A 26,795-nucleotide genomic window follows, 5' to 3' on the forward strand; every position below is an offset into this window, starting at 1 on the left:
TTTATCTTTAATTAACTTATAAAGTTGAGGGTTTTCATATTTTGCCAGTTACCCATGTTGCATTCATTTGATATAATAATTAAATATTATTACGATAATAGTTAAGAAAAAAAAAAGATAACTCATCAGAAGAATATCGAAAACGAAGGTAGATTTAAAATCCTATACTTTAATAATAATTTCGGTAAAAAATAAGTTTGGTTTTGAAATTCGCGGAAAGCTACACGAAGGCTATCTGCACTAGTCGTCCCTAATTTAGCAATTTAGGTTAACCTGAAGATGATCTAAAAAGGTCGAAAAGTTGTTCTCTGCTTTATTTTGGTAAAAGTGTTAATACCTATACCAGCCGTTCTGAGATATATTTTTACTTCAAGGGGGTTTCTCTTTATCACGAACTTGAAAAATTGTTTTCAAGCATACATATAGTTATTGTAACAGTTTATGATGGGGTGTTACGTTTATTTTGGGTCAATATTTCTTGTCTCTAACAGTGGAATATTAATCTACTTCAAGAGCTTCATGTATGTTCGGTAAGTAACTTGGTATCCCCTAAAAACAGATAATTCGTTTGTTAAATGCACTATCTATTGATTTCTCTTTTGAGATTAACGCAGGCAATAAAGGTTAAATTGTATATATGATAGGTATTGATTGCATTGTATTTATTTGTTTGTCTTCTCTGTTCTGCTACTTCAAATGCTTTAATAATCTTTGGTATCTGTAAACTTAACGAAACATATAGACAGCTATCAATATTAAAGATTTTATGTAACTGATTACCTTCATATAATATAAAACGATGCTTTAAAATAATGTATTAAAAACTGGTCTTTAACAATAAATACCAAACTAAAAGAAAAAAACATGTTCTAAACTGAATTTGATATATGTATGAATACAGTTCCTCGCCACCTAGCGAGAGAATGGTTAAATAACTGATTTATATACGTTTTAAATCTCTTAAAACAAAATTACTAATGATCATAGAACGCTGAATTTCGACATTTCATTACGGGTTAAGTAATAGGAGAACTAATTACATTCATATTAATATTTTTCTTATTCCTTTAAACTGGTGAAGCGAATTTCATCGAGCGCTCAGAATCTGGTAGTTCTAGACTTTTTCTTTCTAGGAGGCGCTGCGAACTACGACCATGACAGGAGACGAAAGGTCAGCGTCCCCATGAGCGAGTGCCTACTTCAAGTATCGGTGCTAAGTGATGTGACTTAACAAGTAAACCACTAAAGATCAGTATTAAAAGTCTGGTAAACTTCATTCTAAACATTAAAAGTTACTTTCAAACGAAGACTGGTGAAGAGTTGGAAGAAAACCAACAGGTCTGGCGTTTGTGATAAAAAATCACGTAAACTTCAATGTTTTTTTTACTCGTTTTCCTCTCAACTATGTACAAATTAAGAGGAATGTGAAAGAAAAGCACCTGCAGTTTATTTGTTTTTACCACAAGAGTTAGTTATATTATTGTTGTAGCTTACAACATTTCCCAGAAAAAAATCCCATAAAACAAAAACAAGCGTTGTAAACTCACTATAACTTTTCGGCACTTGACTTACTATACTCAACAAGGCCATACCATTAGTATAATACATAAAATTTCCACTTCAAGAAACACTTGAAACGAATAATTAAATATTTATAAACCCACCTAAAGCAAGCCTGCATTTTGTAATTCAGCCAGGAAAGATAGAAGACGTCAAGTTGTGCCTAAAACATACAAATATTTATGTCTTAATATTTGTCTGCGGTTTGTACTGTTATTACTACTATCAGTAGTAAGAGCAAAAAGAAAATAGCAGTTCACATGTAGCATACTGTTTTAAACGAGGAGAAAAGCCATGTTTATTATTTTAAAACTGCTAGCAAAGCTGAAAATCACACATCTGAATAAACAGTTAGTAAGGCGAATAAGGTACTTACGTGACTCCCATCGCCACCAAATGCGTATTTTTCGCATGGTGTCAACTAATGTGTCAAGCAACATAAAACTGAGTCATGTTGATGACGACAAACACGCAAAATGAATTGCGTGTTTAACTTCGTTCGTTTTGAAAACGAGCTCAATATTCAGATACAGTGTTTATCTCTGTTACATTCTTCCTTCTTCTCTAAATGATATTTTGATATTTTTTTTACACATATGTTCATGCTGTTGTAACGTCGTTCTTTCATCGGTGGATTCTTTTATAATAATTTTAAGATATACGATAAAAGTAATTTAACCTTCAATCCACATGATGAGAATAAATTACTTTATTTCCTCGTGTAATATTTCTACAAGCTTGAACACTTGTAAACTTATATCATTTATATATTGTTGTTGGCCTACTTTATAAATGATGTTAACTAACGTAAAGCAACCCGGTTATCTTGTCCAACGTAACTGCAATGGAAAACAAACTGGAGTTCCCTAGTGGAACAGCGGTATGATCTTCGGATTTACACCACTAGAAACGAGGTTCCGATATCCGTTGTGAGGAGAACACAGATAGCCCATTGTGTAGCTTTATGCTTAATTCTAAACAAACAAACAAACTGAACGATTCATTTTCTGCATTGAAATGAAACCAAAAGCTACACATTTCACAACTACCTCGTATTTATAAAATAACCTGAAATGTGCTAGAAGAATTTACCTTTACGTCATGCAGTTAGTTTTCAAGATGTTCTAGGCCTATTTTATTAATTAAACGATTCGCTCTTAATATCTTCTTTAAGATTCACAACTCCCTCTAGTTGACGTTTAAATTACAGTATTAAAAATACAGCTTACAACAATAAAATACTATATTCCCAAAACGTGTAATATATGAATAATTTTAATCGTTTTACCTGTCATTAATTACGCAAGGGTAAGAAATGCCTAACTGAAGTAGGTATATGAGGCAACCTTTCGAGCACTGTCGGATAAAACTGGATACAAATAAATAGAAAGCCAAAGTTCTTCGCAAAGAATAGTTCATGACAGTACAGAAATGGTGGGCATAAAAAGAAATTGACATCCATACTAACACTGAAAATAGAACGAGTTGTAATTTAGAGCACACTGATTGCAGTTACTGACTCGAACAGAAAAAGAGACACTTTGAACAGTCATGATGTAAAATAATCGAAACAATGTAATCATACGATACAATTGACGATATGTGAATCGCTAGACGATTTCCAACGATATAGCGTGGATTTTACGAAATAACATTTTAAAATATCTTGTGAAGCCTTTTCCTTAATATTTTTTAACTTTTAATTTTAATGATTCTCTATTTCAAAAACTCTAGCTTACAAGTTTTCTCGATAATACTGAACATAGTAAGAAAATTAGCATTTAAAAAGTATATTGAAAAATTATGTCTAAAATTATGGACGGCTAAGATCAAATACTTATTTGCGAAGCAAATATAGGAAATATCCATAGATTACAGATAACTTCAGTTTAGAAATTGCTAATTTCATTTATTCAAACATGAATTTCCATCCATAACCAATCTTAGTAAGAAAGAGTAACAAAACTGTACACATTACTCGCACTTGTATACAGATATACAGTCATGTGAAAAAGTTAGGACACCCTATGAAAGCCTGTGTATTTGTGTAACATTTTTGGATATATAGATATTTAATCTCAATTTCAACAATACTAAGAGATTATAGGAATATAACTAAACAATTAAAACTGAAGAAAAGACTTTTCAAGATCTTCTGTAAATGTAATTCTACAAAAATGCATGTTCTAGCTGAGGAAAAAGTTAGGACACCCTACCTAATAGCTAGTGTTACCCGCTTTGGCTGAAATAACTGCAGTGAGACGCTTCTTATAGCCATCTACCAGTCTCTGACATCAGTCTGAAGAAAGTGTGCCTCACTCCTCAATGCAGAATTCTTTCAGCTGTGAGATGTTTGAGGGGTTTCTTGCATGTACAGCCCATTTCAAGTCACCCACAGCATCTCAATGGGATTAAGATCTGGGCTTTGATTCGGCCATTCCAGAACTCTCCATTTCTTAGTTTTCAGCTAGTCCTTGGTAGATTTACTGGTATGTTTTGGGTCATTGTCATGTTGCAGGGTCCAGTTCAGCTTTAATTTTCGTACAGATGGTCTCATAATCCTCAAGCACCCTCTGATACACAGTAGAATTCATGGTGGATTCTATGATTGTGAGCTGTCCAGGTCCTGCTGCAGCAAAGCAGCCCCAAACCATAACACTCCCACCTCCATGTTTCACAGTTGGTATGAGGTTCTTTTCCTGGAATGCTGTATTTGGTTTACGCCAAACATGTCCTCTGTTCTGGTGTCCAAATAATTAAATTTTGGACTCATCTGTCCAAAGAACATTATTCCAGAAGTACTGGTCTTTGTCTACATTCTCTCTGGCAAACTTCAGTCTGGCCTTGACGTTTTTCTTAGAGAGCATAGGTTTCCTCCTTGCACACCTCCCATGCAAGTTACACTTGTGCAGACTCTTTCTGATTGTAGAGGCATGCACTTTCACATCAAAAGTAGCCAGAGCTTGCTGTAGGTCCCGTGATGACATGTTAGGGTGTTTGGAGACCTCTTTAAGCATCTTGCGGTGTGCTCTCGGGGTGAACTTGCTTGGACGACCAGACCTGGGCATGTTGGCAGTCGTTTTGAAAGCCCTCCACTTGTTGACTATTTTCCGGACAGTAGAATGGCTGATTTCAAAGTCTTTTGGGATATTTTTAAATCCCTTACCAGACTCAAAAGCTGCTACAATTTTCTTTCTGAAGGCCTCAGACAGCTCTTTTGCTCTCACCATAATGCTCACTCTCACTTCAACAGTCAGGAGCACACCAAACTAAATGTCTGAGGTTTAAATAGAGCAAGCCTCATTCAAAATGCTGAGTAACGATCTTCTAATCATGTGCACCTGGTGTCATACACCTGTGTGTGAGTTGAGCCATTTTAAGGGAAATAAATGTGGGGGTGTCCTAACTTTTTCCTCAGTTAGAATATGCATTTTTGTAGAATTACATTTACAGAAGATCTTGAAAAGTCTTGTTTAATTATATTCCTATAATCTCTCAGTATTGTTAAAATTGAAATTAAATATCTATATATCCAAAAATGTTACAAAAATACACAGGCTTTCATAGGGTGTCCTAACTTTTTTCACATGACTGTACGTATCATATGAATGTAACAATATGCCAACAACACAATATATGTCACAACGAATGCAGACAATGGCTTTCGTTTATTAGTTTATTTATTTTATAGCAAAGTTATAGTTGGTTATTTGCTATGTTCACCGCGGGTAATCAAGCCCCAAATTCTAGTATCCTATCGGGGGATAATCTGTTTGTTTGAATTTAAGGCACAAAGCTACATAGCGGGCTATATGTGCTCTGCCCATCATGGGTACTAAAATGCGGTTTCTGGCGTCTTAAATCTGCATACATTCTGCCGTATCACCGACGGCCTGATGAACTCTGGTATTGGATGAAAGTCCAGGTCCCTGTCCCCAATGGTTATTCAAACGACAACTGTTTTGGTGTGAATTACATCAAGTTGGTGAAATGTAATTATCGAATTATCAGAACTCACACCAAAACAAAACCGTTTACTACAAACACTACATTATTACTTTCACTGTATTATCTGGAATAAGATAGCAGCATTGTAAATCAAATATTAAGGTTTAATTTTTTAAAATAAAACTTAACCTTTGAGTTTTAAAGTTGTAAACTTTCTTTTTCAGAGTATAATATAATATATTTGGAATATTTGTACTCTGAAAACTGTTAAATTTGCGGCAGCATTCAATAAATGTGGTGTTCAAAGAGCGGTAGGAAAAATATTGTGTGCGTCTGTGACTTCTGGGAATGATAATTTTACAATATATCGTGATATTTCTAAAACTATCACGTATACATCTTAATTTCTCAACTCATTTTTTTTAAGTTATTATATGAACAACTATAGTTTAACAGCTATCATTAGTTTTACTTCCCATTATTTGAAAACTATCACTATACTTATGTATCTGTGTAACAGGAACGAGTCATAAGCTGGTTATGAGGGAACACGTTTTTCACTTTTATTAAAAATCTGATTAATTAGCGCTGTCACATGGTATATTTAACCTACATTCAAAATCTTACACTTAACTTTTAAAGTTTAACGTTTGTTGAAATTTTGATGTTATTCTAAGAGCCAATACAAGATAATAAATATTTAGAAATTGTTTAATTTTCAAATTATAACAGCCTATCTTCAGGTGTTCATATAAATAAAGGTATAAAGTACGCACAGACTCTGCCTACAATGCTCGCGAAAGTTCTGACGATGTTCGTAAATTAGGCCTTAATGAATCAGCGTGTTCTTACTGTGCTTTAAAAAAAACGTATTTACTCTCTGCAGCACTTAACATGTGAATAACTTGAAGAAAATTGTTTGCAATCAGGCCTAAATGAATCAGCGTGTTTTCACTGTGTTACAAAACTTATCGTCTTCAAAGATTTGGTATAACGTGAGGCATATATGGCAACGGCCTAGATAATTTGGAACATCGGTGCGACTTGTTCAACTTTTAAAACAATATTGAAACTGTTCCATGCCACGTGCTATGCTCTCGGCCAACTACGACAAATGGGATACAATAATTATTTTATAGCACAACATGACGTCGCTAGTTTAGTTATACTTTGTTAATTACTTTGACACAGCTACAGTTGTTATAATCTTCTACTGTAGTTGATAATGACACTAAAATACCAAATTTTAACTTTAATTTTCCTTTCAGCGTCTTATTTTTTGTTTTTCCTATCGCCTTTCATGTTATTTAAATATTTGGTTAATGGATTAACTTCTTTATTGGAAGAAAAACAAATATCCGCAAAGAAGAGTTCTTTAAAATTCGTAAAACGAATGTGGTGGCAGAGTAAAGAAGCTTTCTAACAGATATCACAAACTACCATGGAAGACGTCATCTGCAGTTTTCTTCTCACAATTACTAAAAACGAAATTTAGGTTATAACTTAACGCAACGAATACTAAATATGCCAATACAAATATCGGATGAGGAACCAAGCAAGAAAATGCTAACACATGGTGGCGCCAGTATCAATACAGTGTCAGCACTGAGCCAGCATGCTTCGTAATTTAGCACTTCGTCTGTCGTATGCCTGTTTTAGCGGCATATGAATTTCACTTGTTTTCCTGATATTTATTTTACCAATTAGCATGATTAAGACAGAATTTAAATACGGGGGGTGACTAAAACTGCTGACAGAAAAACCAAATTGATCAACAGGTAAACAAAATAATTTAAGTGATAATACAGCGTCAGACTATCGTTTTGTTACATGAAAACAAGCATTGTTTCAATATGTTGGTAAGAACTTTGTTCCACATTGTTGAATAAAACAACATAATTGAAGCTAATGAATGCTAGTGATTAGCTTTTGTTCACATTTAAACGTATATTTGGCTCTCACACAAACATTGTATCAGGTTAGTGTAGTTTTATTGGATGTGTCAACTGCTGGCAAGTTAAAAACTATTTTATCCTTTTTCAGCGCTCACTCGGTTCTTCCCATGAGTTGTCATGTGATTGTCTTGGACCAGTTGAACACATTTGGAATAGCACTTGATTTTATTTGTCTTATTTGGGGTGGAGGTTACAGTAACAATATATATATATAATACTTTAATAGTATTTTTCTGACAATCATTTCCAAGCCTATAATAGATATTAACATACATGGTAAGTATTATTGAAATATTACTCTCCATCAAGTATCATACATCACATAAGCTTAATCATAGGCCTATAAAAATAATATTTCAGGCTAAGTTTAGCTAAATGTGATGTGATGGGAATGTATTTTGAAAGAAAAATTTTAAAACTTGACCCATCATTAAAAGGTAACAAATTTGGAATAATTGTAGACACATTTGTAAATGAAAAGCACAATTATTGAAATAATTTACTAAACTTAGGCCTACCATAGCTAGTTTCAGATACATAGATATCAGATATAAAGTGGTCAAAACAAACAACAACTTTCTTTGGCTTTTTCTGGTTTTGCCTGAACGATGAAGCCACTTTCTAAACGATTCCAGATTTGAGGGCCACAAATGACCACCTTTCTTAGGCACACAACAAGGCATTTGTGGCATAATTAATCTATCATTTTTATGAAGCAAACAGAAAGCATGATAACTAGGCGAGACAAAGAACATGATGCATATAAACGTCCGGGCAGCTGACAATAGACAAGGACAACATCACTACTGGGGTCCTCTACTGGTATACATAGTACGGTTCCTCATTCAGACAATGAAGCTTTATTGTGTAAATGATGTTGAAATTACGATAAATCCTCCCTTGTGCCATAAGTTGTTAGAATGTTTAAATGTAATGGCCTTTGTCCTATTTTATTTGATACCGCAGTTTTGAAAAAAAAAGTTTTACTTTTCTCTAACTGTAAGAATGTAACGAGGAGAAAAGGATATATATAGATTTCTTGCAAATAAATCTTCCAAGCCACGTCAACATTCCCAAATCATTTGTCATAGGTGACTTGTGTTACAAATGATTTTACTATTCTACGAAATTCAAAATAGAACCAATCTGTTTCGTTTTCTTTTATGCAAAGCTACACAACAGGCTATTTGCCCTCTGTTCGCCATGGTGAATCGCACCCCGGATTTTATTATTGTAAGTTTATCAACTTACTACTAATCCAGTGTGGGGCTTATAAATAAAGGTTTAAAATATATAATCGTGCAATCACTAAGAAGTTTTGTAAAATTTGAATTACAAAGCAAAAATTCGTAAATTAAAAATTAACTTTTCCTTAAGCTTCACTGTAAAAAAGACAAATACTGTAAAATCGCTGCAACAACACTAGTTTTACCTCTAAAAACAAGCAAGCTTCATTTGAGGAGTAACGTGTAATTATAGTTAATTATGGAAATGTTTCGTAAACTGAGAAAATGCAGTTCAACATAGTAAAAAAGTACAACGAAAGCTCTCCTTCCACTAAAAAAAACAAACCAGTAAACTTTACTGGTTAGTAACGAGAAAGGAAAGCTCTTCAGTGTTGCTGTTACTAGTGGTCATAAATCGTTTATGCCGAGGCAGTTTTGAATAATATGACATGTTTATGGCCAAACAAACTTGCATGATCGAAGACACTTCACTGAGAAATGAGTTCTCTTGCTAATTAGGCTTAAGCATATTTCAGTAAAATTTAATGTTGACCTGTAATACGTATTTCGAATTTTGTTTTGTATTCACTTTTTATTTATTTTATATATTTTCATCACTCATATTAACTATGTATCGTTTGGCATTCTCTTAATAATCTCTGATAATGTATTGGCTGTCATAAAGAAGTTCCCGAACACGAAATAATTTATAAATTAATTGTGTGGTCGTTCATTATGGATTATAGTGATAATAGAAAAGGTCATATGGCAAGCTCTATAGAATAAATACATAAAATATTCACCATGCTGCCACGTAATACACAACTGTGTTAAAAATGGTTGTTCTTATAAGAACGTTACTGTCATTGTAAAAGCTGACAGATTTGTAATATCGTATCTATATAAACATAATAGCATTGTCTGTTATATGTTGATATAACTACTTTGCAGGGTGTGGATGGATCTTCACCAGTATTGACATGAAGGTTAATTGGATTTGTGGAGAGACATAAATTGTTAGTTTCATTACTTTTATTTTAGCTTTTAGGGCATTTTTTACGTTTTTTTACAGTTACATACAAGGGAAGCAATTCTTAATCTCTTAAGATAACAATTCCTTACTCGTGAAATTACATAATTTCCATCCCGAGGACGAGTACCTCAGCTAATAAAACTATAAATTAAGAAAACGTTTTGATATTTATAATTATACACGGGTAACTCTCTACATTAAAATACTTTACAAACGTTTGACTCTCTTACTGGAAACTTCATCAAGAAATACAGGGTGTTCGAAAAGTCACTGTACAATTTTGTAATCATATTTTATTCAGTCTATTTCAAGCCAGCAACTGATAGCGATGTTTAGAAACAAAATAAGAAGGATCCAGGCCTCTTTTATATGCAAAAACGGCTCGTTTGGGCTGAGAAAACACTTTTACATAGAAGAGCGAACAACGTTTCGACCTTCTTCGGTCATATAAATTTCTCAACAAGTGGGTTTCTCGTCATCACTGATCCAGGCCTCTGTTGATGCCAACGGGGGTCACTTTCAACATTGTTTATAATTGTCGTTCATATTTACCTCTTGTATTCCATATTGAAACATGTCTGTTAATAAATATATAAGTGCACAGTGACTTTCCGAACACCCTGTATAATAATGTACCTACGTTATGAGTTTTAAAAGACAAAATGTTGTGCTATTTAAATTAACACATTTAAACTGGTCCGCTCTGTGTTTATGCTAGTAAAGAAACGACGTTGTAATAATTTGTCCTCTGAAAGATAGTTTTAACACACATAAAAGTAGGCCACATTTTCGCAAGGTAATGTACCTTACAAAAAATCTCATATTCACAGTATTACTAAGCAAAGGACTATATTAAATAAGTAGAGTAACCAATACTGTTTGGTATACGTTAGGCTTGCATGCAAGTTTTCGACTAACTAGAATCAGACGGTTTATAAGTTTCTTACAAAACTCACAGAGTAAAGAGATGGTTTATTGTATAACTTAAGTTGTTTGTTTGTTTGAAATTTCGCGCAAAGCTACACGAAGGCTATCTGCGCTAGTTGTCCCTAAATGAGCAGTGTAAGACTACAGGGAAGGCAACCAGTCATCACCACCCACCGCCAACTCTTGGGCTACTCTTTTACCAACCTATAGTAGGATTGACCGTGACATTATAATGCCCCCACGGCTGAAAGGGCGAGCATGTTTTGTGTGACGGGGATTCGAACCCGCGACCCTCATATTACGAGTCGAATGCCTTAACCACTTGGCCATGCTAGACCATTTTCCATGCTACCCAGTTCGATCAAAAATCATTCATTATCCTACTTATATATATTCTTTAACAAAATACTGATAGGCTAGCTACTTCACGAAATCCATCTTCAAAAACAATTCTGGCAAAGCTTTCTCGAACAGCTTGTTGTAATGCTGAAAGATAGGTATATCACGAAACCGTTATCAATAATTATCATGGCGAAACATCCTTGGACAGTTTGCTGTAATACTGAAAGAAGACGAGAAACCTAGGTCAAAGAGCTGTCAGTAACACATGTCTGTTATCAACATTAGCATTTAATGAAGGCCATATCAAACGTCCATTCCAACCTAAAACACGTATTACTGGTTTACGCATCAGGCTTGTCACGTAAGAAGCACAGTGACCGACTTCTCAACCAAGTTATTTACGAATCTTCGTCAGCAACTTGTGATATCACGTTTCTATTTATTTACCTATATCGATATAAATTATAAACTAATCGTAATTAATTAAAGTATATTACTTACGTTTTTCATTATATACTTTTAATGGTATAAATTATAAATCAAACACAATTAATCGAATTATATATGTAAAAACAGCTCGTTTGGGTTGAGAAAATATTTTACGTAGAGGAGCGAACAACGTTTCGATCAGGTTCACAATGACCGAAGAAGGTCGAAACGTTGTTCGCTCCTCTACGTAAAATATTTTCTCAACCCAAACGAGCCGTTTTTACATATATATTTCTCTACAAGTGGGTTTTCTCGACATCACTGATAATTAATCGAATTGTATTAATTACATTTTTTCTTGATATGCGTGTAATGATATTAAACTATAAACTAATCACGCAACACAAAAATAAAATCAATTACATATTTAATGGTATAACCAAAGTTACAGTTCAAGATGAATCAATAAATATTTATAATGTATCTATAAGGGTTCGTATAAACTAGGCAACACATTAGAAAATGTAGAAATCATAAAACAAGAATATCATGATACAATTCACACGGTACAGGAAAGCAGCAACACTTACATTACTTGAACAGTTTATTTCTGAAAAGCCGTTTGCACCACCTGGATAACAACAATATGATAAAACCCATTTAGTGACAAAAGTTCTTAAGTTAAACTAACAGAGTTAAAAGATGACATTTTGAGGAAAGATATATTTGGCAGATATGTGGTATTTGTAAACGAAATAGAGCTACATAAAAGAGGGCTGCCGCATGCTCATATATTGTTTACACTGAAAGCAGAGAACAAGATTGAAAGTGTAGTAATGCCTAATCGATTTGTTTGTACTGTCACCCAATCCTCAAACACATCCACGGTTGTTTGAGAAAAGTTACAAAGATGTATGATACATGGTCCGTGAGGTGGACCTGATGTAAATGCATCACGTATGGAAAATGATCACTGTTCGAAAAAACACTCGAAAGAGTTTTGAAATAAGACACAAATGTAGATGGATACCCATTGTAACAGCTCAAGTAGAAGGACAGAATAGATAACCGAGATGTTATTCCATATAAGAAATACTGAGTTTAAGGTTTCAATTATTACATCAATGTAGAAATTTGTACGTCACTGAAATACATTTTTAAGTACGTATATATAGGACACAATTGTGCAAATATGGTACGAAGAGAAAATCAACATCATCAGTAAATCATAATTCATGATAAATTATATAGATGCAAGGTATGTAAGTGCATCAGGAGCTATGTGGAGATAGCTAGAAAATAAAACGTATGATTGATCGCATACCATTGAAAAACTGTACATTTACAAAGAGAACAGGCGGTTTACTTTGGAGAAGGTAAGAAAGAAGAAGCATTGAGAAGAGAAGATAACAGGAATATCTGTTTGACTGTGTGGTTTGAACTTAACAGAACAGATGAACGAGCAAGACAATATCTGTATACAGAAATACCATATCACTATGTATTTTCTGCAAAAACTACATGGAATAAAAGACAAAAAGGAGGAGAAAAGGTAATGATGCGAGTGTATACAGTTAGCCCTTATGATCGGGAAAGGTTTATTCTAAGTTTGTCATTGTTGCATGTTACAAACAGAAGCATTTTACCGAATAATAGCCATTGTTGATAACGAAGATGCTTATAATAGATTTATCTTCCTGGTCGGACCTGCTGAATCTGGAAAAACGTATTTGTACAACACTCTAATGAGTTTCTTGAGAAAATGAGGACGCCTTGTTTTACCATTTGCTACAACTGGAATAGTTGCTGAGTTGCTAAGACGAGGAAGAACCGCACATAGTGGTTTTAAATAGTTAATTCCAATTTTAGAAACATCTACGTTAACGACGATAATTAATTCACAAGAAGCACAAGGAATTAAAGAAGCAACTCTAATAACTGTTAATGAAGCCTCATTATTATCGAGCACTGGTTTGAGAGTTATTGATATACTTTTGAAAGAAATAATGAATAATTTGATGCTGAATGAAGATTTTAGAGACAACTAATGCAATAGTCAGGAGTTCAACTGCAGATATCATTGAAGCACGCATTAACATTTCATCATTGTGAGGATTCACAGAGGTTATTAGCTTAAATACAAACTTAAGATCTGCTGGACAAGAAAAATTTAATAAGTGGATGCTTAATATTAGTAATGAAACAATACCAAATGATGTTGACTTGCCAGAAGAAATAAGTGAAATACCAACAAATTGATTAGAGTTGTTGATGTGAACAGTGATGGAGCTGTAATAACATTGTCAAGAAAGGTTATCCTCACTCCAAAGAACTGAGTAAGAAAGTGTTAGATTTGGTTAATGACAAAGTAAAAGAATATTGAAGTGTAGATACAATAGTTACTGACGTAGTAGGAACGAGAATTAATTTATCAGCTGAGTGTTTGAATTCACAAACACAATTAGGAGCGCTACCTCACAGATTATTGTTGAAAATTGGAGGAATTTGAACACAAAGAAATAGCTGTTAAGTGGAACTAGATTGTTTATAATAAGTTACATCGGTACTTTCTAGATTGTAAAATATTAAATGAAAGTCATAGAGCAAAGAGTTTTCATACCGAGAATACATTTAGAACCCAGTGAAACAAGTTTGCCATTTGTACTTAATAAAAGACAATTTCCAGTGATAATGGCATTTGTGATAACTATTCATAAGCCTAAAGGACAAACCTTCGATCAAGTTGGAGTATTTCTGACGGAAACAATGTTTGGACATGGACAATTGTGTGCGGCTTTGATGATAACAAGAGATGAAAACAGTTTTAAAATATTTGTGGTTGAAAGAGAAAATCAAAGAAGAATAATGATAAAGTTTTATTTAAAATGTGATAATTAAAGAATTACCGAGAGACTGATGAAATAAGTGAAGAGTAGGTGTATTTAATGGGTTCAGACAAACGTGATTCATTTAAATTATGTATTATCGTTAATTATTCAACAACGTTCCCCCGTCATTTTTAACGAGATTTTATACGCTATTTGTATTATGTCTCTCGTGATATACTTATAATAATAAACTATAAACCAGTCACAACTAACCGAACTGTATCACTTACATGTTTTCATAATAAACTTACTGATTTCTTATAGAGCTTTTGTCCATCCAGTTTTTATTTTAACACAACGTGAAAGAAAAACAATCTTATATTTAAAGACTTGATGAAAGTTACAGTCGAAGATGAATCACTGAATATTTATAACGCATCCCTAAAGCTTCATACAAACTAGGCAACACGTTAGAAAATGTTCTACTTGAAATCATAAAACAAGAATATCATGATACAATCCATACAGTATGGGACAAAATTACACATACATCACTTGAACAGTTTATTTCTGAAAAGCAGTCTGTAAAGCGACTAGTGGTCTTTGATGAAATTTGATTAACCGATAAACATAAAGTTTCTCCAATGTGTTTTTCTCTTCTTTCTGAGCTGCAAAGTCTTCCTTTGTGTTGCATGAGTATATTGTTTTGTATTACATAACTCTTTTTTTCAGTGAGAGTTAATATATATGAAGGATTGTGTGTGTGTGTATATATATAAACATATATAAAACAACCATTTTTATTAAAGATTTGTACTGGAAAAAAGATAAATCAGATGACCTCTTTCTTTCTACAAATTCTTGAACCGTATGAAGGTTCCTAGTATATTTTCTGATTTGTTCGGGAAGAAATATATGGTCTCTTACATATTTTGTAATAGTTCTTACTATCTTTTGAGATGGTTCCTACACTAGATTTTGTGGTAACTCCTACTAGATTTTATGGTGGTTCCCACAAGATTGTGTAGCGATTCCTACTAAATTTTGTGAGTGGATCCTACATGTTGCTGAAAATACCAGCAGGAAGTACGTCAATATAAGAAATTGAAGAAGGATCAGGATTCTCCGCTAAAGGTTTAACTTAAGATGCCACCTACGTAAGATTTCCCGCTTAAAGCTAGCTTATCACAGGTAACTACAGATCTTAATAATATTTTCTGCCATCATTAACTAGTCAATATACTAATGGTTGAAGTGTGACCTAACTAGTAATAAAGGTTGGTTGTGAGAGATTTGATTTAAAATTTTAAAGTAGTACATGCCAGTCTGATGTCGGTGCTTTATCAAAGCCAAAATAATATAAGCCACCAATCCACTGCACAATAGCACAAGTTGTTCCTTACCAATTAAATGCTTATAGCTTTAAAAAATACTCAAAAACAAAAATTACATTCCATTGTGCTATATGGGTTGACAAAACCTGATACATTTCGAACAAGAGGAAAAGGTGTATAAGTAGTGAAGCATTCTGAAATAATGCACATAATTCCAGTACGTCTCCCCACCACCAGTAGCTCGTCAACAAGTCTGAGAGATCGTAACTAGGATTTCGATATCAGCGGTGGGCAGATCATAGATTGGCCATTTTGTAGCTTTGTGCTAACAGTAGTAAAAGTACGTTTAATTAGCTATATTCATTATCAGATTGATTTTTAGTTTCGCTCTTAGTAGATAACTTGTTCTAATCAGATAAGTAAATATACCCCATGCCTAGCTAATATTAACCTATGATTAGAACAAGTTATCTACTAAGAGAAATACTAAGAAATACTACACTTTTTTACACTAAGTATCATAAAGGTATATATTATTGCTATGTTTATATTATAAACTATGTCCTTCGATTTTATTTGAGTTTCAAGAATCGCTACTTTTCCAGCATTTCCAACCTTACTTTTACTCGTGTGAGTTAGTTATTTTTGCAAAATTCATGGTAATATGTTCGTTCTGCTTGTTAAAAATCAGCCTGGATGTGTTTTTCTTTTTTAAATCAACATGCATCAGAAGACACGTATGTCATCATGCATAGACACGGATAACTAACCTGTTAAGCTTACAAAAAAGGTTTTTTCTCATACATCCTCTTGCAGAGGACAGCGGTACGTCTGCGGACTTACGGCGCATAAAATCTAGGGTTCCATTCTCCACAGTGTACATAGCAGATAGCTCAATGTTAGTTTACATTGAAATAAATAAACTTGTAAAGTTAGCATTTTAAACGTAAAAACAACAACAGTGGACTTATTTGCGTACCTCGAGTACAAATTGTGTCATAGGCGATTAGTGTTAAGTCAGCAGTGTAGTACAGTCTCCTGAATAAACGAATCTGATAACGTGTAATGTTCATCTTAATTTTTTTTTTTAATTGGTTGAATTGGAGAAAAGAAATATTACGTCAAAACTGTCGCAATTAGACACACTTTCAGGTATAAATGTTGTACAAATAATACTTACCGGCCATTCTTGCGACTAAATACCGATCCTGATGACGTCAATTTATGAAAGCGCCGCGAATGAACACGTGTTGACGTACTACTGCTGTAGGAGACGGTTACGGTCGATGAGCTTACAACCCGGTGGCTCTCTTCTCGGCGGGATGTCCGCACAGACCGGCGAGACTGCTGGGTAGAGAAATCCATTGTTAAGCTGATTGAATGCGATTTTTGTAGACAGGCTCTGATCGATGAATTTCTATCCTAAGTTCGTACTGACTGATAATTTTGCTTCTTTGACTCTTCTAAATCAGTGTCATTGCTCGCCGTGGGTTGAATTTTCCGGTTGAAGAGTCAAAACGAACTTACGCATAGAGCGGGTGAGTTACTTTAAATGTTTCTCCGTCTTACGTTTGGAGTTTGAAGAAGTATCAAGTTGATGGAAATGATTTCCAGAAACCTCTCTTGATTTTGTTTTTAATATAACTTATGAGACCTTTTCCACACACTCCACAATAAGCAGAGCTTACAACTGTACAGTCGTATTAAGACTACAGTGCAGAGTCCATGTGAGGCGCCAAGATCAATTAACGTTCTTGTTTGAATTGTCACAAGCACTCCCTTTAATAATAATTTACATACCGGAAAGACGGGTCATATCTGGTAGAAGAAGTACGCCACAAGTTATATACATAGTTTTTAGGCTAAAATTTAGGTGAAGGTAGAAAAGTGAATGCTGTGTTAGTATCCTCGACAGCTTTGGAAAACACGCGCGACTCCTACTACCAAGTAAACTAACAATTAGAAATTCGACGATAAAATAAATAGCGACAAACTTGCCACGGTACCACTAATTATACTACACATTCCAGCTGACAAAGGCCTTGCGGGGTGCCACAGCTGTATAGGGTAATCTTTATTCCCAGAATAGCAGTCACCACTTCTGCACTATAAGAGTTTGCCAAGTGACTTTTCCTGTTCGGCCGAGCGCTCTAAACAACTTGATAAAGCTGTTCAACCAGCCAGATCCCATTAGCACTATCTATATCCACAGTTACCTAAGTTTTAAAGGTAAAAAAGTCTTAAAAATAGGCAGTATAGGTTGTAATAAGTACCTACTTGAACAGAACAACCTTATCAACCACTTACTCGTCTAAATATAAAGATTAAAACCCATAAACCTCCTCTCCTCTTTCTGCTTTGAATATCACACAGCTGTTGAACTTGCCACTTAGCTGATAGAAATATATTGAACAGGCTTGTAAAATCACAGAATGTCTGACATGGTTACACAGTGGAAGAAAAAGATAAAAGAGGGTAATTTATTTTTCAAAATTTGAAACTATAACTCTGGAAATAACGTGAACACTATTAGTTTTATAAGTTCCTTTTTTATGGCATTATAATAACAAAATCTCACTAATCTATGGCTCAATGTTTAACACGATTATAAGATCTCATAAATTACAATTGACCGCATAAACAATGGTTGATTATTATGTAATCACTGAATAACCAAAGCTCTAAGCTAAGTCCATTTCAGTGTTACTATACTTACAAGTTTCGACTTTAGTTTGTTTCTTGCTGCTTAGAAAGTGGTGTCTGCTGCACCGACAGTCTGATGAACGGCCTGTTAAAGGTCAATAACTTTACAGTGTATAATTTCAGATTGTTGACTACATTATTTGGATGTTTTTGCTGCATAAAAATCGGGCACTTGACTGACATAAAATATGATATTTTCTATACTTTACACGGTTATTATAATAATCCCGTATCACTAAGTCATTATTATTCACCATGACGGTGTTGAAGTGATAGCACAAACACTGACAAAGCAACAGATTAACATCATTTCTACGATCAGTACACGAGGACTGATGAAGATAAAAACACAAGCTGCGAACATATATTAAATATACATGCTGCTATCAGTCATTTCGTCATGTACATACAATGCAAATGAGGCTGAAACTTTCAAAGAGATAAAATTCCCGCCATCTGCTATATACACGCGATTGTTTTTCAACGTAGGTATTTATTTTTATATCAAACTTTCTGATTTTCAGTCAGTGGTTTGAAATATTCAAGAGTGGGTTTCCATGCACAGCCGGACTCTAAAAATATACTGACTTCTTGGATAAAATGAAACAGTTATGAATGGAAGTGTATGAAAAAACATCACCATACTAACGTTATTTAAAGATATGAATGAATGTTTATACGTACTACTTTAGTAGAAGTGGAAACAGTGACAGACGTGTAACCAGTGCAGCTGCATGTAGGTTAATGTTCTCAGATAGTCCTACACCCTTGTGCAAATTAATTGAAACAAATGGTCATTTCACAACATTTTCAGCATGGCGGCCGGTGTAGGCTCGCTGGACCCACTGATTTCCTTTAATAGTCATTTTTTCACACAGACGGCGTCATTAGCTGTGTTTTTCAGTACGGTCGATCTATTTTTGGGATATATGATGAAATTTTAAGGAATATTACGTTATTCGAAATTGCGTTAGAATGGCAAGGAGACCAGTTAAACAACAACTTTTTACCAACTCAATGAAGAAAAAATGGTATCAATGGGGTCTGAAATACAAGAACTGGACGCAAGAACAATGGAGAAAGGTGTTATTCAGTGATGAGACTCATTTATTCATACAGGGTCAAAGAAGTCTGCATGTTCGCAGATCTCCAGGTGAGAAATTTCGAGAATCTCACATCAATCAGTTCGTAAAACATCCCTTGAAGAAGATGTTTTGGGGCTTTTCCAGCTACTATGGCGTCGGAGGCTTACATATCGTAAAAGTAATGATGCGAGGACCATGCAGAAAAGAGTCGTTCCAAAATTGCAAAAGACATGTATTATTTTGTGAGTAATTTTTGGATTTTCAGAAATAAAACGCAAAAATTTGAAAAAAATCGTAATTTTCCGTCTTGTTTCAATTAATTTGCACAAGGGTGTAGGTTTTGAAAATATAATTGTTTTTGTAAGGGGTCTATTGTTTGTTTGTTTTTGAATTTCAATTGGGATTGATGGTCATTTTATAACGCCCCACACGGCTGAAAAAGCGAGCATTTTTGGTGCAACGGGGGATTCGAACCTGCAAATGTAACTGACCGTATAAAATACCACATGGTCCATTCAGTATTATAAACGACTGAAAAAAGCACATTCGTAGCCAGTCTAACAGATGTGAAGGAATGTAAAGAAGAGTGATCATGAATGAACCTCTTCCAGGTGCCAGAGTAGTCACTACAGTTTCATTTGTAGAATGCTCCAAAGCACTGAGCCCCGGCATGATCAAGTGGTTAAGGCGCTCGACTCGTAATCCGAGGGTCGCGGGTTCGAATCCCCGTCACACCAAACATGCTCACCCTTTCAGTCGTGGGACCGTTATAAGTGATGTTTAATCCCACTATTCGTTGATAAAGGAGTAGCCCAAAAGTTGGCAGTGGGTGGTGATGACTAGCTGCCTTCCCTCTGGTCTTACACTACTAAATTAGGAACGGCTAGCGCAGATAGCCCTCGTGTAGCTTTGCCCGAAATTCAAACCAAACCAAAGCACTAATCATTCGAGTTCATCAGCGATGCTAAAGGTTGAACAAAATGTTCGATGTAAGGGGAATTGTGCCGGTAAACAATACAACTACTAACAGAGGCATTCAGTGTAAGGCAATCCAAACCCATCTCAGTCCGCATCCGGACAAGAACATTGTAACAAATGTCCTATGACAATAGGAGATCATTCCATAAACTATTACCTTAGTTAGCACCTCGAGTGGTGTAGGGAGAGCAGATATTAGACTAATGATGACTGAAAACAGTGATACCTTAGGCTCCTTGATCCGTTTAGAAGAGAAAATAGATCATATGCTCTAATGGAAACAGCTATTTCCGAGATGGCAATGCGTCCATTCACCATGACCACATTGTGTGTGCATGGCTTGAAGAATATGATAGAGAATTTAGACATCTTCAACAGCCAACACAATCCCAGGATCATAATCCATTTGAGTATCTGTGCAATGTATTTAAGAGACACATTCGTCATGAAGATCTTTTGCCTACTTTGCTTCATGAATTGTATAAAATATCAATGACTAAATGAGGAGAATCCTACAGAACACCTCCAAGCTCCTTGTGAATTCTCTGCCATATTAAGATTATTCAATAAATACTTAATAAAGTGGTGAACCAGTGTATTCATTTTGTTCAAACGATTTCTATCGTCTGTTTTGGTATTACTTGGTACAAAATAATAATAGGAAGGAAAACAAGTTTTATTTCTTCTACTATAACGTTTTTAGTTAGCCTAATTAACACTCACTGACAGGTCTAGGTTCACAGTCGATGCTAAGACAACTAATGATGATTTCAACTGATATTTCCTTTGTTTATCTAGAGCTGTAATAGTATCTGTGTATAAGGCCATCTTTACATATATGTAGGGTATCGTCCAACACAGAAAGAAATTAGCATTCCAGACATTAGTATTGTGTTATCATATGATGCTTCATGAGATTTAAAATTTAAATATTTGGTCCATGTTTGATGTACAATGCACCTATGTAATCATTATCCATCATATATTTCAGTGTTACGGTCAGCGATTTTTAACCTGGGGTACCAAAAGCCTTTGAAAAAACGTCAGAAAGAAATTAAACCCCACTGTCCCAATTACCAACATAATCCACTAGCCAATACTAAACGTTCTAGTGATTTACGCTGGAATTTACTTATTTTATTACTCTTTTACTGATGTAAACTACTCATTTGTTTTTAAACAAATTGCGTGCGTCAGGGGTACGTCGCTGAGGGTACTTACCATAAAAAGTTTGGTATCATTATTCTTATATGTGTCACAGGGGTAATTAATTACTACTATGATCCACTTTAAATAAATATTACTTATTCTGAGCATGTGTGTGTTTAGGTTATCTGCAGAGCCCACCGAGGAGAATCAAACCCCTGATTTTAGCGTTGTAAATCCGTAGACTTACCGCTGTACTAGCGGGAGGCTATTCTGAGAAAGCATAGTACTCGGTTTTGCTCGGATGAAACTGGCTTTAAATATCCAGAATTGTTTTAATTAAATCGACTACATTAATGGTGATTTTTTGCACACACACACAAAATAAAAATTATTTTGTTAACTAACTAAAGATTTTGATTAAAATCAATAAAAAATAACAATGTGCAAAAATAATAATAATTTGCTAAAGCTATTTGAATTCAATCAAGCTCTGGTACATTGCTCTTCCTTCTCGCGTGCTCTTTGCTTGACATTTCAATTTTACAAAACAAAATTTCCTAACTTGTGGTCTCCTGATTTCTGCTGTGTGGTCGAGTGTAGTTTGCAGCACATTCTAATTTCATTGTCGTTACATTTAATAAATAATTGAGTTATTTTCTTCTCATTGCAACACAACATAAATGATAATTTGCTGATACCAAACGTTTCTGTAAAGTCGTCGTATAAATAGTTCTTGCAAGTAGATGCAAGATAAACAAAAAAAGCAAATTGATCACATATTACAAAAAAAAAAAAAACACCAAAAAAACCCACAAAATTCAGGATTAATTGGTCGTCCTGTTTTCTAAATATTGTTTTTGTGGTCATTTTGGTCTCAATTTACGGTCTTGAGGCCATGCTCACATAGCTCCTGTTACTACCTGCACAAAGTTGTATCTATACCCCGAGTTTGGAGTTTGTAGGTTTAAAAATATAACCCTGCATAAGGAGCTGACCCACAGAGAGAGAGAGAGACATTCGCATTTTTATATATATATTAAGACAAATATTTAACAAAATGTCATTAGCTTCAGTTAATACAAGGTAGAAATTAATTTAAAAACTATTCTGAACTTTGTGAAAACGTGTAAAGAAATTATTCTAAAATGCATTTCGTAACACTTAAACACACATGAGTTTCACAAAATTGATTAGTATTTCTTTGTATTTCTGCCCTGAAGCTGGAGCCAGCTTCACTCCAGTACTTACTATATAAAGGATTCTCAGCTGTGAGCATAACGTTCTATCTCGTGCGCATGCAGAAAAGAAGTTTCTCCACAATTTCATTGGACAAGCACAGCAATAACAACAAAGTAATCAGTTAGAACTTGCTTCTCACAAAGAACTATAATTCTTGTTGAATAATGATGCTTTTAACAAGGTCGTTTTTTCCTAGCTGTTGGCACTTTGAAAACGGAGTTTCCTATATTAAACATTAAAGGGATTATATCAATCACGTGAGGTAACGGGCGAAAGTATATTGAATATGCTCTTCCTGACACTGTCAAATAACTTCAAATTCCCCTTTTAATGTATAACGAAAAACGGGATCCACTAATAAACTTACGACATTTTTACAAAAAGGGTGTTTGAAGATTATCAGTGTAATTAGATTGTTCTCTTTATATTTGTGTGTGCAAAGTATGAATCATGACTTGCTCCTACTTCATTATTTTATAAAAATTACCTTTTTTTCTTCAGTTAGTCATTATCAATGACGCCTGTGAAACACCATAGAAAACTTTATACGTGATCAGTTCTAGTCTAATAAAAACTGTTGGAGACTTCATACAAAATATTTATGACTACTCTTTCCTGAAAATCACAAATTTTAAACATGGCTCTCTTTGCCATAACGTCATATAGTTGGATAATATTTGAAAAACTAACTTAATATTTGACAGACATATTTTCTGTATTATATACAATAAACTTCACCACTTTACTTAATAGAGTTGCTATAACCCTTTGCAGAACTTAAGAGAATATATTTAATGTATTATCTACTAAATCAATACAATATGTAAAGCATAAATCATGCATAAGCACCTGAAACAAACTCACTTTCTGCATAAAAACATGAGCGGTCACCAAACGCTTAGTCGCATTAGACATTTTTAATCGTCATAACCTTAACGAAATGTGATTTTATACTATTTGCCCATTATTTGAACTTCAGAGATATATCGAAAAAATGATTGCTTTAAATTCCTCGCAGTATTTGTCGGCCCGGCATGGCCAAGGGGTTAAGGCCCTCGACTCGTAATATGAGAGTCGCGGGTTCGCATACCTGTCGCACCAAACATTCTCGCCCTTTCGGCCGTGGGAGCGCGTTATAATGTGACAGTCAATCCACATTCGTTGGCAAAATAGTAGCCTAAGAGTTGGCGGTGGGTGGTGATGACTAGCTGCCTTTCCTCTAGTCTTAAAGTACTAAATTAGGGACGGCTAGCGGAGATAGCCATCGATTAGCTTCGCGCGAAATTCAAACCAAACACATGAGTGTTTGTTGTTAAACGTGAAGCTACACATAAGTAAAACCCACTTTTAATGTGATAAGTGCATAGATTTTCCGGTGAACCATTTAAAAGGTATTACATTAATCCAAATTATTTTCTCTGTTTCAAATTAACTTATTTTCAACCCTGAACCATTATTTTTTAAACAACATCAGTAGCTAATTTACTTACATTTGTAAAATATTAGTTTTTTAATTACAGTTCTATGTATACTAACTTACTTTTTACCAGTGAAAGTGGATCACTTCAATATTTTATTGTCGTTTTAAGTTAAGTAAATAATTATATCCATTAAAAGATTTTCCTCTTACCGTGATAAGTGAGCTACCGTGTGTCGACGGGTTCCTCTAAGCTTTAGATACCTAGGTGGCGGTGTTGTTCGTTTATACATTACTGTAAATCTTCTCAGAGTCTGCTTTGATCAAGCTTTATAAGTTTAGATGAAATCCTCGCTTGCTGTTAAACCTACTTTTTTGTTTCAAGTACGATTATTAGCCTTGCGCCTGTCTTTGGACAGTGCCAATCATATAATGTTTCATAATCACATGACCAAATATATTTGAGCAATAACGATAGATAACTTTAAGAAATACCAAGTCCTTGAATATTATGGTTTAATATTGGTTAGCTTATTTTATTCCTAACACTTCTTTTCTCGATAAAAACATTCGTTTTCCAGAGTTGAAACATACACACGCAAATGACGTGACATTGACATCACATAATTAAAGTTCAGTTTGTAGGTCAAAATATGAAGAAAGTCAGTTGCAAAATTAATAAAATCATACATTGCAGCTGACACCTCATGGGCCTGTTATCAACAAAATTAAGCAAGATGGTGACGTATACTTACGTGTCTTTTCAATAGTGCTAACGTCACAGCACTTTTCATTCCTAGTTGCCATGTGATAGCACGTGGTCGGTAAAGACCAAAGGTCAAGTGGAAATGCTGTGTAAAAATAGGAAGTAGTGAATTTTGCTAAGACTTGTTAGGCTACGCAAACGCCCTAACACACGCAATCGACAGGATATGCGCAAAGTATGTAGTTTCCTGTTTATATTTGAGACTTGAAATACTATATTGCAAAGCCAATCCTTCATGAATGGAAAGTTGGACAACAGGTTTTATTGAAAAGCGCAGGAATGTGTCAAGTGTAATGATTAACTACGTCTTCAAAGGTTTATTATTATAGGCGATAAAGAAGAGCTCATTGATATGGAACAGGAACAAGAAGGTATTTCACACTTAATAATGCTTATAGAAACATTTTTTGTATATTATACTTATTACACTACACCTAACGCACTAAGTGCACGATGAAAATTTTCTACAAACACGTTTCAAGAAAAAAATAATCAGTCTATGTATCTGCAATCCAAGGATCGAACTCTGTATCTACAGGTCAGAGGTCAATCTATAAGTCAAAAGATCAAAGTCTTAAAATATTAGTTTACGTACAGTGAACGCAATATAAGGTTTACTGCTTAGGTTGCATTTTTCTTTTCTATCTAAAGTAGTTAATGAACGACTTTAAGTTTTAAGAACATATATTTACAAGTGTTTATCTGAAGGTAAACAACAGTTCATGACTGTACTGAGACGATTATGGGGAATACCTCGTGATTACGGATTATTTATCGTAAAAAGTATAATACAAACTTATTCACAAGAAAAAGTTCTACAGTTTTTCTTCTGTCTATAGCCCGGATACTAAAAGTGTATATTCTGTACATTATAAGTCTCATGAAAGTAGCTTATGCAATACAGAGACTCAAGTAAACGTAAGATTTGCTGACGCAAGTGGTTTGTCACGTTTATTTTTTTCCTTTCTAGTAAGAATAAATTAAAAAATAGGCTAACAGCCAGATTGATGTGGCTGGAAAGTTGTAAAAAATGTTAAGTCAAGGGATCTTTTTTAGATTTAGCTTAAGCTGAATAATATTTTTAGTTAAAATTATGCATCGAATAATTACTGCGTTTTGGTTAGAGTTACTACGAAATTTCTAGAAAGCCTGCATCCAACTGTTTCTAATAAATCGGTTTTAAGAGTACTTGTCATCAGGACACTCAGCATTTATAAAGTTTACCAACCTAACCATCCTTTCCAGAGCGCCAACACCCAAATGTTTCTAATAAATCGGTTCTAAGAGTACCTGCTATCAGGACATTCAGCTTTTCTAAAGTTTACCAACCTAACCATCCTTTCCAGAGCGCCAACACCCAAATGTTTCTAATAAATCGGTTCTAAGAGTACCTGCTATCAGGACATTCAGCTTTTCTAAAGTTTACCAACCTAACCATCCTTTCCAAACGCCTGCATCCAAATGTTTCTAAGAAATCGGTTCTAAGAGTACCTGCTATCAGGACATTCCGCTTTCATAGGAATTAGCAACCTTAATATCGCTTCATCTTCTCATTATACAACTTAAGTTATAGATGTGTTTGTTTTACCAACTCTCTTTGATTCCAATTCTAGATAAATACCTATTTTGAATCATATTTTAAACACATATAGAATAAAATAACAAATTAAAAGAGCACAATAAGCTTTATTGTCCTCGTGTTTTGGTTTGCTTATAACAACAACTACGACAAAAATATATATTTTGATGTGAATAGCGAAATGCATAACTTCAAAATTAATGAAATGCAAAGTTTAAAGTGTAGCACTGCTCAGTAGGCACTATGTATATGCGAACCGTAAGTCTGTATCAGCATTACGGTATTTGCTCTTAACTT

The 26,795-nt window shown here is 34.3% G+C and overlaps 1 protein-coding gene across 15 annotated transcripts in view; it reads right to left on the bottom strand.

Annotated features, from left to right (window-relative positions):
• LOC143249348 (3',5'-cyclic-AMP phosphodiesterase, isoforms N/G-like) overlaps positions 1-26,795 on the bottom strand; it is a 163,579-nt gene that overhangs the window by 57,805 nt on the left and 78,979 nt on the right. The window contains exons 1-4 of one of the 15 annotated variants that reach the window (XM_076499033.1): positions 24,367-24,848; positions 16,763-16,926; positions 12,011-12,051; positions 1,665-1,723 (exon numbers count right to left, since the gene is read on the bottom strand). The exons of 1 other annotated variant lie outside the window; for it this stretch is intronic. In XM_076499033.1, the coding sequence (XP_076355148.1) occupies positions 1,665-1,723; positions 12,011-12,051; positions 16,763-16,769 (107 nt within the window). In that variant the 5' untranslated portion in view covers positions 16,770-16,926; positions 24,367-24,848. Of the gene's footprint in view, positions 1-1,664; positions 1,724-1,936; positions 1,980-12,010; positions 12,052-16,762; positions 17,732-18,298; positions 18,658-24,366; positions 24,877-24,908; positions 25,043-26,795 lie in introns of those variants that run through there. 13 more of the 15 variants (XM_076499032.1, XM_076499034.1, XM_076499031.1 and 10 more) reach the window with 13 other exon arrangements.

This window comes from Tachypleus tridentatus, chromosome 4 (genome assembly GCF_004210375.1).
Source record: "Tachypleus tridentatus isolate NWPU-2018 chromosome 4, ASM421037v1, whole genome shotgun sequence".
NCBI lineage: Eukaryota > Metazoa > Arthropoda > Merostomata > Xiphosura > Limulidae > Tachypleus > Tachypleus tridentatus.